General features: G+C 45.5%; 2 protein-coding genes across 3 annotated transcripts; both read right to left on the bottom strand.

Annotated features, from left to right (window-relative positions):
* Positions 1-157: 157 nt before the first annotated feature.
* Positions 158-13306, bottom strand: mrtfba (myocardin related transcription factor Ba). Of its 2 annotated transcripts, XM_037277487.1 has the most exons (17): positions 13162-13306; positions 12859-12953; positions 10196-10268; positions 8921-9139; positions 7381-7446; positions 7176-7231; positions 7016-7091; positions 6704-6865; positions 6262-6590; positions 5937-6186; positions 5648-5808; positions 4409-5458; positions 4060-4182; positions 3846-3992; positions 3628-3762; positions 3487-3547; positions 938-3278 (listed from the first exon to the last, which is right to left on the bottom strand). In XM_037277487.1, the coding sequence occupies exons 4-17, from the start codon at positions 9069-9071 to the stop codon at positions 2764-2766; spliced, it is 3282 nt and encodes a 1093-aa protein (XP_037133382.1). In that variant the 5' UTR covers positions 9072-9139; positions 10196-10268; positions 12859-12953; positions 13162-13306; the 3' UTR covers positions 938-2763. The 2 variants fall into 2 exon arrangements, with proteins under 2 accessions (XP_037133381.1, XP_037133382.1); XM_037277486.1 differs by lacking the exon at positions 13162-13306 and having other exon boundaries at positions 158-3278; positions 5648-5813; positions 5942-6186; positions 12859-13048.
* Positions 13307-13413: 107 nt separating this feature from the next.
* Positions 13414-17436, bottom strand: ercc4 (excision repair cross-complementation group 4). The gene is made up of 11 exons (XM_037277488.1): positions 17116-17436; positions 16711-16891; positions 16436-16631; positions 16128-16335; positions 15861-16041; positions 15614-15745; positions 15433-15537; positions 14758-15349; positions 14569-14661; positions 14374-14486; positions 13414-14242 (listed from the first exon to the last, which is right to left on the bottom strand). Exons 1-11 carry the CDS (start codon positions 17290-17292, stop codon positions 13509-13511), a joined length of 2712 nt encoding a protein of 903 aa, XP_037133383.1. The 5' UTR covers positions 17293-17436; the 3' UTR covers positions 13414-13508.
* Positions 17437-18799: the final 1363 nt, after the last annotated feature.

An 18799-nucleotide genomic window follows, 5' to 3' on the forward strand; every position in this document is an offset into this window, starting at 1 on the left:
CCCGTGGATGTCACACATGTATAAAAATATGCATTACATCTATATAAATATGTACATAATGTGCAAAACGTATGGCATACAAACAAGAATGGGAAAAGGGAGACTAGAAGCTTCAATGAAAGGATCGGCTGCACAAGGGCCAGAAGCTCACTTGTGCTTAATTTACCACCCTAGAATAGTTTTATTGTAGCTTGAAAATTACCATGGTGATGGAGTGTGCACTCTGTAAGAGGGCAGTTTTAGAGTTCTGATATGAATTAAGATTGAGTGCTAATGCATGAGTCTGCACTCAAGTACAGTACAATAAATCAAGGAGAGTAGCTGTTATTACAAGAGTAACGTCCTCAACTGGCCCGTAAGATTCGCGTCACCGGTACAACTGTAGCCGAGAGGTCCGATATGACAAAACATAAAAAAAAAAAAAAATTGCACACAAGACTGGCAAAAAAAAAAAAAAAGATTATAAATTTTAATCAACCTAAAGACACGTGATAAATTTTAAAAAAGTGATAATATATCCCAATGCCCTTTTGGCCACAAAAAATTGACACGCTTTAAAGCAAACAAACGTCAAATCTAAAATATAATACAAAAAAAAGAGAAGAAACTCGTTTTAAAGGATTTAAAACTTAGCAATTTGGAGACAAAGCTAAAGTTGGCTTTGGACTGCAGAACTAACAAGTAGACCTCCAGCAAAACTGTGCTCCTACAAAAGTTAAGTTTGGCTCAGTTATTGTTAGCTTTTGTGCACGTACATATCGTCACTGTGCTGTACTGACAAGAAACATGCTTCTGATGTTTAGGCAATAAAATGGATTTACATTGGTTCAAATGACAAATTCAGATTCAAGACTTAAGTGGCACATTTTGTTGACACATTATGGCAGCACCAATAGAAAAAAATGCCTTGGACTAGGACTGCAACTATTTTTTTCCCCCAATAACTATAAACTGTCTATTATTTAGAATAATCCGATTGAAATTTTCCGTGTAAAATAGGACATGGTTTCAAATTTACATTGAATTACATAAAGTGATTCACTTATCCCTTTAATCTGTAACACAGAAAAAACTATTGAGAAGCCTAATCAAATGTGTGTTACCTGAAATATGTATGTAGATATGCCATAAACAATAACATTGGGATTACATCGAAATAGGGCGGTGTAAATCCATTCTAAAACAATTTATAGCCTTTAAATTGTAGGTGATAACCAAACGTGGCGACGCCCTCTAGTGGTTATGGACGTAAGTACACAACAAGTGGTACAAGATGTGTTAAAGAAGCACATTCGCACTCACCAAATTCAAGACGTGGACCAGAGATGCAGATAAGAAGTTGACAAAGTTAAAAAAAGAAAAATAAACCAGCAGAGCCCTCCTTTGCCAACACCTCTCTGGTGGTCCGGACATGTTTGGCCCACATACAGCCAAGAAAACAGTCGTTAGAAGCCTTTTGTTACAGATTCATCAATCATTTGATTGCGGTAGCACATTTAGTTCACACAACCCGACTGAAGGACGGTCATGCGCACAAAGACGAGACGACGACGCACAAAGCACATGCAACTTCGCTTGCACAGCCGCCGCGGCACAATTCTCCAACCGTTTGGCTTCCTGGCCTCGTTGTAGAGACGAGTGGAAACCTGGACCACAATTTTGACATTAAAATATTGCCTTTTTCTTTGGCTTTTTTTTTTTTTTTTTGTGGGGTGACACCGCAAAATGATGACTTTAACTCCGGGCCAAACTAATTCAATTGCAATAATAGTTTCAAAGTTAATTGTTACCTCAAAATGGACCAAATTCAACCTTAGAGGTTCTACTGTATACATACTCCTGTAACACACACATACATACACACACGCACACAGTGTAGTGATACTGCAGGACAGTTAGATATGGACGTCAACTTCCCCAAATACAATTACTTATGCGTCACAGCGACTGTCGTTATTTGTTCCCTTTTCCTATTTGTTCGCCACAAAAGCTGCCGGCACAATGAGCAAAATCCATCTTTGTAGAATACATTCAAAATGAAGGGACCCGATAACAGGTCTCTAAAGCTGATCAGCCTCGTGAGATCACAATCAACGGTTGATCGTTTCCAAGCAATTGGTGATATGTGGTGTTCACATTAGCGTCGTTTGGAGGCGACCGATGCCGTGCCTCTTTAGTGCATAGCGTGGTCAGAGGAGCGTCCTACGGAGAGCCGTTTACGCGTTCTAGTGTGCTCAATTGTCTTGACCTCCTGGTCAAGGAGGCTAACAAAAATGTTCAAATGGCTCTTCATGGAGTCCTGCATCCACTCTAGTCAGTTCATCAGCATCATGACAGTATAACTAGTCACATTTGATGAGTCGGCAATCATGCAGAATGGGATGGATCAGGCTTTATCCTCGCCACAGCTTGAGTAATAGAGTCAGGGAGTGGTCAGTATCACCTGGATTCTTTTTGTTTTTTGTTTGTTTCTGCTGAGGTCACCTTGCCATTGTGTTAGCGTGACCTCATATTTATACAGCAGCCATCACTATCGCTGGATATGATTCGGGCCTGGAAATCATGGCGAACATCTATGTACAAATGTCCTTGCTACCAGAATTGACATCATGATTTAAAGCTGTGCCATCTCCTGCCTGGCCTGTCATTCCATGTGAAGCAGTGCACTGCCTGTACAGTGGTGTGGTGCTCTTCTTCTCGTCATCCTTCTATCTTCCAATCGGAGCTTAGCTACTCCTGCCCAGCTCTTCTCTTATTTGTTGGTCAGTCCCAGTGCAGTTGCAGGTCATGCGTGTCCAGGAAGTCCGTCGGCATCCCGAGTGGCGTGAGTGCGCCGCCGGGACCCGGCGGCATGGTGAGGTCAAGCCATTCCATGTTATCCAACCCCGGGTCGGACAGGCCTATATTGAGCGAGGAAGGGGGAGAGGAGGTGTCGCAAAAAGAAAGGTCGGACGTGTCCATGGGCGAGTAAGCCTGGTGCTCCATCAGCTGTGCCTGCAGCTCCTCCATCAATCCCCTGGTGCGAGGGTCGGATGCCGCCGGCGTGTCGGCCAGCGTCCTTTCCAGGAAGGCCTCCAGCTGGTTATCGGTGGCCAGCGAGGAGAGGTTGGCGAGATTGGGGTCGACGGCCAGGCTCAAGGTTGGAGGAGGGGCCACCTGGATTTGGGGAGGGTGCCTGGAGAGGACGGTGTTGACTGGAAGGGTGGTGATGCTGGCTGTGACCGGGTGAGTCTTGTTGATAGACACTGGAGGCTCATGCTGGACAAATGGAGTGATTTCTAAAGGGTGGTCAAATGGAGATCGAAAGAAGAAAACATCATGAATGAAGTCGTCTTTGAGGCCCCGCTAGCTCGGGGTACTTGACTAACCAATTTATTGTGTTTCGCTCCACTCATCCAAACTGGGGCACTTGTGAGGTTGGAATTTACCACACCATACAAGTTGACCCATAAATGTAAATGAGTAACAGACTCAGTGCCTCCTTACCTCCACTCTGTATAAGAATTTCAAACAAGTCATCCATCTGCTGACTGGTTGCTGTGGCAACCTGCCAAGACAAATATATTTATTTAGAAGGGATGGGAAACGCTGGTGTGAATAGCGTGTGTGCGTGGAGGGGGAGCGAACCTGTGACAGATTGTTAACGTGCAGGTTGCGGCTCTGTTTGACAGCATCTTCATAGCGAGGGGGCTCCCGTGTCTTGGGAGGCTGGGAAAGAAAAGGCGCGGGCTGGAGGATGAAGGTCGGCTGTGGAGAGGAGGACTTGACAAAGAAAAACTGCAATGTCAGCACAATCAAATCATAACGTAGATGTGATGAACTTTGACACATGACACTGTGGTTACCTTATTGAGTGTCCCGTTAGTGACGTGGTTGGGCGAGGCATGAGGAGAGGCCCTTCTGTCTGGGGAGCTCCCCAGGAAAGACTGAGGATTTATCTCAGGCCTCGTATGCGTCTCCATGTCAGTCGTATTGTTGCACATGGTCAAAGTCTGGAAGTATTGTCAAAAACAGAATAAAAAAACAAATCAAATGTTGCCATGGAGTGGAGTGGCTAACCTGCAGCAATGAGTTGTTGTTGGTCAACTGCTGGTTAGGAGCCATCTCCATCTTGGTGCTCTGCAGCTGAGGAATGGAGGTCTGGATAAGGCCTGGATTTGAGATAGTGGCCTGAAGGACAGGCTGAGATGAAGGGTGGGGGGTGGGGGGACTCTTTTAGTTTTCTGTAGTGATTCCATGCAAAGACAGTAGCTTTAAATAAGATTGCGGCTTCCAAAACAAACAACCAATCATTGGGTGGATGATGTAACATCATTTTGCGGCTATCAACACACACTGCAGTGGAAACGAAAGCCAGAAAGCATTCCGAGATGAGGTGAACTGCGAACACGCTTGATGTCATCCTTACCTGCAGGTTGACAGTGGTGCTCGGCAGCTGGATGCCGGCGGTGTTGTTGGGCAGTGACACCGGGAGCAGGATCTGAGTTCCAGTCTGGCCATTGGGACTGAGCAGAGTCTGAGGTTGTCCAGATGCGGTTAACAAGGTCTGCGGTTGACCGAGCACCTGGGACATCCCGCCGGGATGGCTGATAAAGAACTGCGGCAAGGTGGGGGTGGTCGTTTGGGACTGCGGCTGGGTCTTGAGTTTGGGACTTCTCTGGGAATGGCAGAGAAGCTGTGGGCTAGTGTTGACTTGGGTCTGGGTGAGAAAATGGTTTGGGGGATGGAGTTGGATTTGTTTTCCAGAACAAACAGTCACATCCTCCAACTTGACCGCAGTTTGCAGTGGGTTGGTGGGAGTCAGGGAGCCCAGCAGCGAGTTAGGTAGGGAAGTCGGAGAGCCGTTTGTCAAGACCGATTTCTCTTGTTTTACAGTGTTGTCGTTTGGGATGCTTGATATGGGGCTCAAGGAACATGAAACAGTGGCGAAGTTGGAGGCTATGGCGGACGAATCGGTGGTACAGCTGCTCTGACACCTCTTCTCCACCTCCAGCTGCATCTTGAGCTCCTCCACCAACTTCTGCTCCTGCTCAAGCTTCCTCATCAACTCTTCAATCTGCCGCTCCTTCTCATGGAGCCTTCTGTCCTTCTCCGGTACGGGCAAGCTGGGGAGAGGTGAGGAGCCGGGCCCTCTTGACACGAACTGGATTTCATGTTGGACTTCTGACATGCTGGCATCTTGGTGGAGGGTAAATGGGTCATTCGGAACAGGGGAAACTGGAGGTGTGGCGCTCATGTGCTCGGAAGCTCCCAGCAGGGGTGGAAGGACAATGGCAGGGCTAGTAGTGGTCGTCTCCATGGGGATGGCGGTGATTGTGGTCGTAACAGGTGTGGGAATAGTGTTGGGAGCCGAGGAGCTGGGAAGATCCTGGAAGGGCTTCAGCCTTTCGATCAGATCCGTTTTAGTTCCTGACACAGGGAGGCCACGCAGCTTTAGTTCTAGTTTCAGCTCGGCTACCTAGAAGAGAAATCATGATTAGCTAAGGGTCATTCTAAATTGGCTCACCGCAACAGCATCTGCTGGATGTTTTTAAATTGATTTTTTTTTTGCAGCACTTTGCCCCACACTCAATTTCTGCTTGATTCCAAATTTCGAGGTGCCACGTCCGTCGAGTCGCTTCACGCAGTTCAAAATGTATCCGAGTACCTTCATCTCCTCCAGGTTGGCAGGCAAGACTCCGGGCTTGCGGTTGGATAATGAGTTGTTCTGCCGGGCCAAAGACATTGGGGGAAGCGGAGGTGCAGTGGGTAGAGAAACCACAATGGAGGCCGGCAGACCGCTGGCATTGCTGCTTTGGCCTTCTGCCATGGGCCTACGCAGAGGGGAAAAAAATAACACATTGATATCAGAGCAAACGTTATGAATTGAACACCGAAAATAAAGAATGAGGAAAAAAAAAGTTTAAAAAAAGGAACCTTTTTTTTTTTTTTTTTTACATACTTGAGTGGGGCTGGTAATATAGTTTGATAGTTGTAGTGTTGCTGTTGTTGGCTGAGGATCTGCAGTTGGAGGAACAGCTGCTGCTGTTGCAGAAGTCGGGCATAGGAGGAGTCCATCAGGGTTTCGCTGGGCTCTTGCTTCTGATCTGGTGGAACGTACTGGTGGTACTTCAGCTTTTTCACTCTAGGCTTGGCGTCTTTGCCTTTCTTACGGATCTTCTCAGAAGGCAGTTTGTGTTGGCTTTGCTGTAGGGGGGGGGGGGAGAGATAGCAAAAATGTGCTGTGCAGATTTTCATATCAAGAGACCTGATGACACTTACCTTCACCAATGTTGGGGCAAGTTTGGAGGGAGCGGTTGGAGTGACTTGTTGAGTGTGAGAAAAGGCTGGGCGGCTTGTTGGCTGCTCATTAGTAGTGACTGCTCTCATTGAGTCTGTAGTGGCTTTTGTAGCAGCTTGGGGGGACTGATGTTCTCTCTCTCTGACCTTCAGCAATGGGCCTGAAGGAGGCTGGGCTGGCGAGGGAGTTTCTGGGCATCTGCTGTCCACAGGTGAAGGCATTGAGCTCTGAGACTCTTGGCTGGCAGGCTGCTCCGGGGACAAGGCATCACTGCTGTCCTCATCCATGACCTTCGGATAGTTCACCTGCCCTATTACCAAGAAACCACGAGAGATGAAAGGTGTCACTGAGCACCATTGTTCCAGATAACTGTTTGGTTACAAGGCAACTATTAAACCCCTCACAGATTATTTCCTCTCTCACCTATTATGGCCTCTTTGAGATTAGAATCCACAGGTAAAATGTTCTTCTCCACCAGCTCCATGGGCCCGGGTCTCTGGGCTATTTTTTCATTCAAGTTGTCAGCCAGTCGGGCTCTTTTCAGCTTCATCTGGGTGGCCTGTAGTGACGGTTCGGCTCCGGTCTCTGAAGAAAAACATCGCACACTAGGTATACAAATATGACAGTACCTATGTGGAGTTGGTTAGGGGGGAACATTTGTCTCGAGCAGTGGAAATCGGTAGGAGGGGGACTCCCAACTTCCAAACATTGATATAAAATGTATACAATACTTGCCTTGCAAGATGTGCATCCTGACCAGTTCTGCTCTCTCTGGACGACTGCGGATCTTATGCTTAAGAAAATTCTCAGTCTGAGGAGGGTTACACAAAAGACAAAAATGTCATGATTTGAAAAACACACTTGATTGTCTTTTGTCTCCAATTATTTTTCATACCCTGGCTCTCTCTAAACTCCGAATCTGCCCATGGAATGCAGCCGGGCTCTTCAGCGCTAAACACAAGACATTTTGGTGAAACGTTATTCAGAAAATAATGACCTAAAATATGTAAATCATCAGCTTTGTCAGTATTAGCTAAGCCCCCCCCCAAACACAAACACATTGAGTGATGATGCGCCTACTGACAGGCGCCATTACTCACGTGGCATGATGCCCTGATCCACCAACTGCTCCCGAGTTCGCCTTTGCTGAAGTCTCAACTGCAGCACTGGTTAAGATGAATAAAACCCAAGATTAGGGACCAACAAAAATGATTTGACATTCAAAACAAAAGCACACACTTCAAAGCAAACCAACTGTCTACACCATACTGTGGTTCTGGGTAATAATGAGAAGACTCACAATCGCCATTTTAGTTCATTCCAACCCATTCAAGAGCTGCTATCAACCACAACTCAGACCCGGCCGACTTGAACCTTTGTCTCGCCCGTGATTTTACCGAGATGTTCCTTTGTCAGTTATCATCAAAGACGCACTCAAAACAAAACTAATAAAGCGCAGCAATTATTAACAAGGACCACTGCAATGCATGCTGGGAAGTGTGTCACCTCACCTTTGACACAATACATACTTTGGGTACATAAATACAAAAATAAATACTAAAAGGGGATTCCTGTTTTTCAAACAATAGGTATAAATGATTAAATATGACTCATTTTTGCACCTTATTTTGAAAGTTCAATGAAGACTTCCTGCCCAGCTTGATCTGGTTTACACTGTGCAATCTAATGAATCCTCCGGCAAAAATAGATGTGGTGTGTATTTTTAGCAGAATACAACAGAGCAGCTTCATAGGGTGTGTCACAGTTAGAAGTGGCCCCAGTCGCACAACCCCGTTTGCGTCACCGTGACTTGAGTGTTTTTGTTGTTGTTGTAAAGTTTGCCTGGCAACTCCATCTGTGTAAAAGTACAGACATCGGCTCTGAGACGCTGGAGGGGAACATTGATGCAGCAACTAATGGGCCGTTACGGTTGTTGAGACGTTAACACGAGCAAAAACAATGCAATCGAACACGGCACGCAAAGCCACATTTGGTTCGGGTGAATCAGACGCTTCTAGTCAAATGTTGTTCAACTCGACAAACGCATTAACGAGCAGTGACGCAAGTGAGCCGTTTACGCAGACAATTGCAGTCGGCAGGTCATTTGGTGGAATTAGGGCATTTCCTACTTTCAGTCAAAGATTATAAATAGCACATGAAATTCAGAGCACAAAACCCCCCTTGAAATGTATTGAATCAATAAACAATCAATTAACATGTCCTTAGTCAAACTCCAAGTGACTGTTCTCACTTTCTGCATGCTCAGTGATTTCAGTGGCAGGGATGATGGCGTGCAGATTTATGTTAACGTCGAAGCCAATATTTGAAACGGGGCTCTGCGGTTGGCCAAACGCTACAGATGGAAAGTATGAAGTGTGTGTGTGTTCTCTCTCACTGGAGGGGAAATGACAAAAGCCCATATGATGAGTGGGCACTTGGACAGTTAACATTACGCATGAACTTTTCCACCGCCAACTTTGCACCGGGGCTCTCCTGCAGACCTCAGCAAATGTTGGCTTTGGGGGAGGGGGGGGGACTCACCAAGTGACAAGTAAATTACTGACTACCACGTTTGCCTGCACTCTTTCAGCTTCTTGGCCCACTTAATGATCGTGTCCAGAAGTAGGTTAGTAACCTCACCGTTTTTGCGTTCATTGAGTGGCGGCAGGTTCTGGGTGGGCTGCAGTGACAACTCCTCCATCTCATGAGTCACTGCTTCACTCTGTGGACTGGGCACCAGCGGACACATCCCTTCTGCCCTGAGGAGCCCCTGGGAAACCTGAGGCTCCATCCTGAGTCAGGAGAGAACTTGGCGATGTTTGAGCAACCGCCGTTCTTTAGGTTGAGTGAGGTTATGAGCTGTTAGAAACCGAAGATAAGGGAAAATAATCAATTGTCTTGCTAAGAATCATAATCATCATTATGTTTGCATGACGACTTGTTGCAAAATGCTGAGGGTGGCATTTCATTTCAGCCATCTGGAAGAGCTCAATCCAAACCCAAATGATTTATTAAAGCGAGTCAGGAAGGCCATGACAGTGAATCACCATTGTCCATGGGGAACAATGTCTGTTTGCGTATGAACGACAGTGCTCAGACAGGTTTCATAATCTGGAATATGACGACATAATAGTGGTGGTTTCAAACGGAGGCAACGGAAACATTTCGGGGAGTAAAACAAGCCGTTTAAGCTTCCCAACAGGCGTTTAATAAGCAGATGACGTTTAAAACACCAATGCCATTCATTTCTCCAGCAGTGCCATTGCCAACATGGTTATTCATTCCAGGACCGCCAAGACCTCTTACGAACTTTCCCGATGTTACTTTTGGCTATGTTGATGTGGACGCTGTCATTTCGCCCTACAACAAGAATATGGGAGAGAGAGAGAGAGAGAGAGAGAGAAAAAAAAAACATTGTCTTCCTACAGCGGAAAAATGCTTAAGGATTTGTAAAAAGGTGCAAATATTTTTCAAGAAATTACACAAAAGATAATAATAATGTAAATACTAGATAAGCAATATGCTCAATGACAAACCCAATGACGTACTATTTTGCTCCTAATTCTGGAAATACTCGTGTTCCATTTATCGCCCAATGTCTTGGTTTGCTTTTCTTCCTCACTGACATCTTGTGCATGTGTGGATACAGCTCAGACGAAGAGTGTAGCATGCTCAATAGAACATTGTATTTCCCCCTCAAGGGGACCAGAAGGCTTGTTTTCCTTCTATTTACAGCCAGCAAGTATTTCCAAGAGTCGTGTTTATTTGCTCGTGGTGTCAGTTTCACACACTGTGGGTGGGTGGGTGAGTGAGTAGGCAACAAACAAATATGAATAAAAATCAATAACTTGCCACACCCTTAATGATTTCATTTTTAATAACCACATTATTGCTGTTAGGGCTTTCAGTACCTACCTTAAGAAGAAGGGGACAGCAAGAGAAGGTGATCCAAAGCTTCTTTCCCTAATGTTAGGCTGTGGAGTCACACCTGATAGGGGACAAAATGAGACATTCATCAAGACAGATAGCAGACATGAATTTCAAGAGATTTACAAATGTCCCCGCTTAAGGATTCCTAAACCGAACAAATCTGTAAAGAAACCGAAATGGAATAAAAAAGATGAGAGCCACAAAAGGATGGTTGATGAGCACCACTTCAAGACGCCTGAATGAAGCGAGCTCAAGTTCAAGGATGCAGGGAAAGACAAAAGGAAGCTCGCAGGTTGCTCGGAACAAAGCCAGCGGTTGTATGAAACGGAATACTAGAGAGCCACACTGCAGTCTGAGGGGAGAGACTCTCAGAATACAAAAATCGATTTTCGGCAAATATTTATTGCTCTCTGCGACAGCTAAAAAATTTCAATGGAAATACGACTGAAGGGAGAGGAAAAGAAAAAAAAAAACCCCACAAGTTAGTGAGAGAATGCAAGCCACATAGCTGTCGCGGCTAACAAGTGCCAGTGAAGAGTAAACATTGTACCTTCATAGGCAGCATTAAATGTATGTGCGGTATTCGTTTTCAAACTTCTATGTCGTTCATTAGATGCAATTAATGAATTCATTCCATCAACTGACTTCAAAATAGGCATTCCAAATGGAAACATGGCTTTACAGGGTCTGGACTGACTTTTTTTTATTCTTGATGAACACAACACTAGTGACTTTCCATCCTTAATGAAAACAACACCATCCCGAATGGAGCAACGTTTTGGATGTCAACCAATAAAATACTACAAATTCTAAAGTCTATTTTGAACAAACCAAACATATGTGTCGCTTAACCATCGTAAGGGGAATACAAAGTTCAGTATCCCACAGTCTTACTGCAACAACAAGAGGTCAAAAGGCTTTGTTTTACAAATAGCAATGGCCACGTCAACTCCCACAGATAATGTACTAAAAAAGTGTTAGCATACGTGCACACATCTTGACCTCATTCAAATCAGTTGTGTTTTATCATTCAACCATCTTCACTATTTTAGAACGTATTGTAAACAATGCTATCTTGAATTTTACAGTATATTTATAACATTACACACACGCATGATAATCCCACCCGTGCCAGACTCAGTGGAATTTGCAGTTTGGGGGCCCTAAATAGACTAGATCTGGTCCAAGAAAAACATCTGCCTTTATCCAGAGATAAGACCAGCGATGATGTCATCACTTGGAAGTTGGATTCATCAAGCAGAGGCCTGCGCTTTTCTCACAGTCACCCGCACGTGCGCGGCCGCTTCCTTCCTGGCTGCCTTTGTGTGCTGAAAATGGTAGCTAAGGAATGGACAAAGGACAAAAAAACATGACCCGATTCCACAAAGTTTTTGGGAAAGTACATCACACAAACCGGAATGAGCACATCTCCAGCGTAGCCGAGCTGGAGTTCAACTAACCGTATCAAGACGGCAATTTGTCAACGTCAATGTTACAGACAGTGGAATGAAAATGTAAACCATAATTATTAGGTAGGTTGCGGTCCAGGCTAGCTGCAATAAATATTGACTTGTCAGCAAGGGGAGAGTCATTTTTTGTTTTCACATTACATGGCAACAAACATCGAGCGGCTTGTTTGGAGTCGCCAATTTGTCAATCATTCGGAAAAGGGTCGGGCAAAGTGTGTTTAACGACTGTGACAACCAAAGCGAGTAGCACGGAACGGAAAATGTGTGATATCACAAGAAGGGTGTTAAGTCATTCATCAAACGTTACAGCGGCTTGACTTAACCAGTTATTAACATATATAAGCCGACTTCCTGTAAATTCATACAGCACTCGGAGGTTGAAATAAAAACACGGACGGGCAGAAATAATGACTTTGCCATCGACCCGTATGCTCGCATGATGTTTAAATTGATGCACGCTTTTCAACATGTGGCTGCCACAGCCTGCCAGTATGTATGACTCAAGAGTCTGGATTTGCTGAGGCATCACCTCACTTCTACAGACAAATTAAAGGGTGATGACATCATGTGGCCTAGGCGGACCTTGTTCTGTCTCTCATTTGCAAGACTCCAGGCACGTAACAGTCACAGTCAAGATGTTTTTGGTGAGACCCGGTACGTATAAGAATATTGCCACCAAAAATGCAAATCATCCATTTTTACTGGGAATATAACACGTGTATATTACACCATGCTCAACTACGGGGAAATATTGTATATTTGTTCATCTTTTAAGGACATTCGTCACAAAAAACATTCAAAATAAACAGCTAATGACACCGAGGGCTGCAACTATACGTGACATGCATGTGAAATTGTGAATGGCATCCCTTTAGGGAATGTTTTTGTGAAGGAGAAGGCCGGTGGGTGTGGGCGCGCAGCGGTCAGCTTCAATCTGACAGGTGAGTGACTTCCCCACAGTAACAAATACTTATCACTCCGCCATTGTTGTCTCGTTTCGAATACTGAAAATAATATAAATATCCAATGCTCTCGGTGCTTTAAAGTGTGGACCCAATCAATAGTTATGTCGCTGTCTCCATGAGCACATCTCGCTCGCTTTACATTTTGGGCTGGTTAGCGCGTTCCAACAAGCTAACATGCTAAAAACAAGGTGCCGCCATGACGAGCAGAACTTACCCACTCGACGACACCGGAAAGTCCAAAGTGTCCAACTTGTCGTTCATGGTGATATATTCGTTGGTGCTAGTCTTGGGTAATGTTTTGCTCTCCTCCTGCAATGAGATTGAAGTTTATTTGGCGGAGTAAAATGGCTGCGACTGCTCCGTGGGGTGCTGATGCGGAGTGACGTCATGACGCAGACGAACGGGAAAAGAAGAGGGTGGGGGCGTGGTCGCAGGAGCAAGGGGGGGGGGGGCACGAATAAAGGCTGGGGGGTCGCTAAGCTCCCTTGTGGATCAACATTCAGGCACAAATACGAACCTGACACCGTAGTTCAGCGTCAAATCAGTACGTCAGTCTCGTCCCAACGTGACAATAGCAGTGTCGTCGTGTTATGCAATAGTAACAGCTGACTCACCACTACAAAGCATTTAACTCTGTAATTAACTCATTAAATGACACTGCATGAAATAAATATAAACAAGAGTTGTTTACTTCTACTACTTACTACTTGAACTCACACTCTTTGGCAAGATCCCCCCCTCATGTTTTAAAGGGCTTTAAAAATTCTTCAACAGTTGAATGTTTTAGTTTATTATTTATACTTGCACGAATATACTTCATAATGTGTAATGAAAAATGCATTTTAAAAAGTCTATATTAGGAAGTCATTTGGTCTTTTGCGGTGGAGGTTGAACATCTGCAACATTGTGCAAGAATTCATAAAGCGCCTTGGCGTTATTTGCATTCTCAAGTATTTCTGCTAGCTTGTCCTGGCTCAGTTTGGCTAAATCTGCCAAGCTGTCAGCATTTCTTATGAGCGCTCGAAGGTTTTTCACGTTGACTCCCGGCATCTTGAGCAAGAAGTCGTACGGCCCGGCATTGTAAAGCTCGGTCGATTCGGCCACGGCGTCTGATTCGGCTGTGACCGCCTGAGCCGCGGCGGCGTCCGGCTCATTGCGACCTTTTTTCAGCTCGAGAAAAAGCTCGCCCGTGGCATGCGGCGAGGGGCACCAGAGAATGCGGAGGCGTGGGAAATGCAACGTGAGCAAGGTGAGTTTTGAGGAAACGTCATTGGACGATATCTCGTGGCGGAAGTCCGAGCGGGCCATTAGAGAAAAGGGCTTGGCCGGGTCGAACTCGATGAGCAACACGGGTTTCCTGTAATATCGGTTCATGGACAGGCACTGGGTGTAGAGGCGGCCGCTCTGCAATGAGCCGATCAAATCGCTGACGCTCTTGCGCTCCACACAGATATCCGGAGTCAAGATGTAGTCGCCGACTTCCAAAGTGACGGGCTCGATGTCGAGGCCGCGGCGGTGGAGGAGAGAGGGAAGCTCACTGCGGAACTCGCGCATGTCGACGATGACTCGCGAGGGCTCTTTAGGCTGATCTTGACCTCCTGTTTCAATTCAGATCCCCCATTGTGACAAACACAAATCAAATTTGTAACCATGGTTGTTTTTAACGGAGCGCTGTCAGAACCTGCTTGATTGGAAACCCATCCTAAAAGGTAAACAAAAACAAACTTGCCTGCTTTGCGAGTGTTGGTGGTGGCATTAGCAGGCTCTAAATTCCTAGCGAGGTCCAAATTGGTGTCTTCTCGGCCTTCCCTCTCCTCTGGGATGACCATGGTTGCCTTTTCCCTGCGCAGTCGCAAGTCAACCGGTTAGCTATTTGACACCAAATTTGCCAACCGAACGTGAACGTTCTGATTCGGAGTCTGACCTGATGAGATGTTCAAAAGCTTTCTTCTCCTTTGACAGCCCGGTCAGGTATTTTTGTTCCTCTGTTGAGCCGCCATAGATGAGAAAGTACACCCTGCAGAGGCAAACAGCGATCACCCACATGAGCAGAACATACTATTGTAAGCTAATATGATGAGATTTTACAATGAACAATAAACTGCCGACACACCTGAGCGGCTTTCCAGGTCGACAGGCTTTGTAGATCTCCAGCTGTCGCACGAAGCTGACTTCGGCGTCGTAAAGCACCACAAACATGGGCTCCACCTCATGGAGCACCCGTGTCAGGCTGTGTGGGTCCGTGCAGCCCCTCAGCGGGTGAATGACCATCAGAGGCTCCTTCAGAACGGCGTAGTAAGCGTCCGATGACAAGTCCAACTTTGGAGCGTCTTCCTCCGCCATTTCATCTTCTACGCCAAAGTCCTCCTCATCCTCACTGCTGCCCATCACCGCCGTTTCGACAACTGTCTGCTCTTTGCCGATCATCTGAGTCAAGGTCAGAGAGGGTCTGCTTTTGGCTTTGCCCGGTTTCTTTTTCTGCTCAGTGCCTCTGGTGTTCCTTCCATTTTTTCCTTTGGAGCCGCCTTTGAGAAAGCCCTTGTCTTTTTTACATTTCGCCAACTCAAAAGCAGAGGCGTTCGACGGGTCTTGTTTGCCGACGGTGCGGCTGTACAGTCTGTTCAGGAGCCACTCGGCGCCGTGTCTGATGTACTGCTGCAGTTGAGCGCAAGTCCTGTCATCGCTGGCGCAGATGAGAACGCGACCTGAAGGTCAGGAAAAAAAACTGTTTGAATAGGGCAGAGATTGTGTAAATCTCGTGAACATTCTCAAGGATGACAATTCTCACCTGGCTCATGCTGGGAGTTCTTGTTCTCTTTCTCAATTTCCTGCAGGACCTCAGTCAGAGCTTCCCACTTTGGGCTTTGCTCCAGCACCAGTACTCGCTTCACCTCTGAAACACACACACACGCACATATCACCTTAGAAATGAAGACTCAAAGGTCCTCTTGTTTTGTCTTCAATGTCACCTGAAACAGTGGGTGGCTGTTTTTTCTCCGCTTCAGCGCCGACTTTAAGTTTCTTCTTGTTTTCTGGGATGTGGTACACTCTGGACCTGGAGTTTACAAACATGGATGTACTGGAGTCCAAGAAGAGCCACCCTGAGATGAATGATTACAATTGTAAAATGAATTATGACCTGTCACTAATGGTTGGACATTGAGCGGAAATGAAATTTAAGGCTGCTATTAATCACAGCACACCCTTTTAAATGACCTGAGTTGGAGCCAAAGTTCTTTTGGCTGGAGCGGAGGGACTCGAGCAGATTGAGGAACGTGACACAGTCGTACTGGGTGAGGTACTGCAGCAGAACCCTCAGCATCTTCAGGTCCTGGACCAGTGCCTTGGTCTTAGCTCCCAGCTGGTGCCACAAGGGGTCCAAGTAATGGCGGATGGTCTGGATGACAAAACAAATGAGAAAAACACACTTTTGCATCAGATTATGGATGAATGGTTCATTCACGTGAAAGAAACTTGACCCACCTTATCAAAGGCATTGCTCAGCGTGTTCTCCAAGGAGAGATCCTCCGCCTCTAAGGTGGGATTGTAACGTTTCAGCTCCTTCAGACAGGCGCCCATGATGTCCAGGATGGAGCTCTGAATGGCCCTCATGGAAGGAGTCAGTGACACATGGAGCTCCACCACATCAGGTTTGTGTTTTTCTAATGCTGTGTTTACTGACGCTTGGAACCTGTTGAATGTAGAATAGAGCAAAAAAGACAAAACGGTGAGGGGTTCGTAAAAAGAATTGTTTTGGCACAATTCGAAATTTGTTGCGATAAGCTACATACCTGGGCCAAAGGTATAGTTTCTTGACAAAGAGGTTCCTCATCACACGCTCCACCTGGCAGAAGCCCGAAGAAAATGCTGTGGCTTTGTCAGTGAAGGCTTTGATGAAGCCCGTCTTGTTCTTCTGTCGGAACAGTCGCAGGATGAATGCTTCCTGACACGATTCGATGATTTTGTGAGCGCGGTACACCAGGATCCCTGACAGGAGATATCGGAAAGAGAAAATATAGGCACATCCCACTCCAAACAAACAGACAATTATAAAGCGCACACTTACCTGATATAAGATTAGCAGGTATGCGGTCGGTGAGGAAGTCGACCACCAGGATCCTGCTGGTGACAAACAAGACTCCTCCCTCGGTGTATACGTTGTACCGCTCGGTGCCTTGGACCTCACTGGTCACCGTCCTCGGCAAGTGGGTCACACCCTCCACTCGCAACTGCTCCGTGAAATACTCCTAAATAGTGAAAATATAAAGTGCAAATACTTTGTTACTACACTTAGGTAGACTTTTCTAATTCCACAATATAAAAAAAACCCAATGTAAATGCTAAAAATGTTTTTGCATGCCGCCTGTCATCAGTGTCATGGTGAACAAAAGCAAATAGACTGCAGGTGTTTTTTGTTGTTGTTGAAAACGTCCACTAAGAACTACGGGGCTAACGACGTGGTAGTCCTAACCTGTTCGGGGGTGGTAGTGTTAAGCAGTAGGACCAGGCTGCCTTGTTCCGAGTAGACCCGCATGAACTGCAGCAGAATGCGATCTATCCCCATCCCCTCCGCCACCACGAGCAACCCGTCACTGCTGAAAAGGTTCAGAAACATTTCGGTCTCAAACTCCAGCAGAGGGCCTGCCATGGTGGAAGCACGCCCCGAAGCAGGAGGAAATAAAAAGAAACTATTTCGCTTTCCGTTGTCAGCTAACAACAGTTAAAATCATTGTAAAATTCAGCCGGCAGTTTGGATGATGCGCGCCTGTTGTTTAATGTTTTGACGCCGAACTTCCGGTCATGTGACACACAAAATAAACAACGACGAAATCAACAAAAGAGGTCATGAGCAAACGTACTGGCGCCATCTCCTGGTGTAAGGATGCACAACAAGGATGAACATTCTCCTTGAGTGGCTCTCAAACTTTACAAGTTTCACCTAAAACATATTCAACTCGCCGAGTACCACCATCATGACAATACTAAATTACAGTTGCATTCCATGCCCAAGTTGTCATCAAAAGCAATATTAATGTAATGTTCAAACTAGGAAGTGTAGACTGCTCTGTATCAAGCTGCGTCTATTTGAGGCTTCAAATATAAACAGAAACCCATAAAACTGTTTTGCTGAGCTTGTCTTGTTGCTTAAAATTACACAACACAAGTATGTGTTAGGTCGGACCATTAAAAAAATAGTTTTGGTTCTGTGCACTTCTTCGTGTATGCACTAGATGTCGCTAGCACACAACGGGACACATTAACAAAAAACATTGTAAACTTTTTTTCTCCAGAGTTTGTCCCCATCTGGTTAAGGGTGAACTAGAGCTTCTCCCAACAGGTAGTAAAAACCAAGATACAGACACAAATAGTTGCATTTTTATGTTTAAGTTATTAAACCAAATGAATCTGTTTCCACTACAAAATTTAAATGCATACATTGGACCCAGAAAAAGAGCAGTGGCGTGCATTTTGTTTTAAGAGGGACGCTAAGCGAGAAAGTCAGCAGGCCGCTAAGGGCAAACTCTTTACCTTTATCCATCTTTGAAGAAATGAGTATATGCTTAGTTATTCCCTCTCTGCCTGCTCAGCTAGGTTAGAAGAGTTTTGTGCATGAGGCCAGTTGCTGAAATCAGCAAAAATCTCAATATTTGTATACGACATCTGTCACTGCCTTCATTCAAATCTGGCACCGTTTTTTTTCTCTCCCAAATAACATCACCTCTGACCATAGCGCAGATTGTATCAACCATCCAATATGACTCACTGAAAGCCTTTTAGCGTTAAGAGCAGTTCTGGGGGAAAAAAAAAAAAAAGTACTTCACTGCTGAACAGATACCAGCTCCTGCAGGCACTACATGTGTTCGATTTCACCCTTTCAGCCCTCATTACCCCGACACCTTTGCAGAATAGGAAGAAAGGTTATTATTTGGATGGAAATGGCGCTGCGGTGGCTGCTGCGTGTTCACAAATTGGGATTATTACAGCAGCCTCTTAAGTAGCAATGAGGGGGATGAGTACATTTTTAGTCACCCTGAGCTGGGTCAAGCGACACCAGATGGAGGAGAATTTTGCACGAGAAATAAAGGTGAATGGGAAAACAAAATCTCTAAACAATAAAATATTTTCAAATGTGACAAGGAAATGTTTGTTGAATT

The sequence above is a fragment of the Syngnathus acus genome, chromosome 19, assembly GCF_901709675.1.
Source record: "Syngnathus acus chromosome 19, fSynAcu1.2, whole genome shotgun sequence".
NCBI classification, from domain to species: Eukaryota; Metazoa; Chordata; class Actinopteri; order Syngnathiformes; family Syngnathidae; genus Syngnathus; species Syngnathus acus.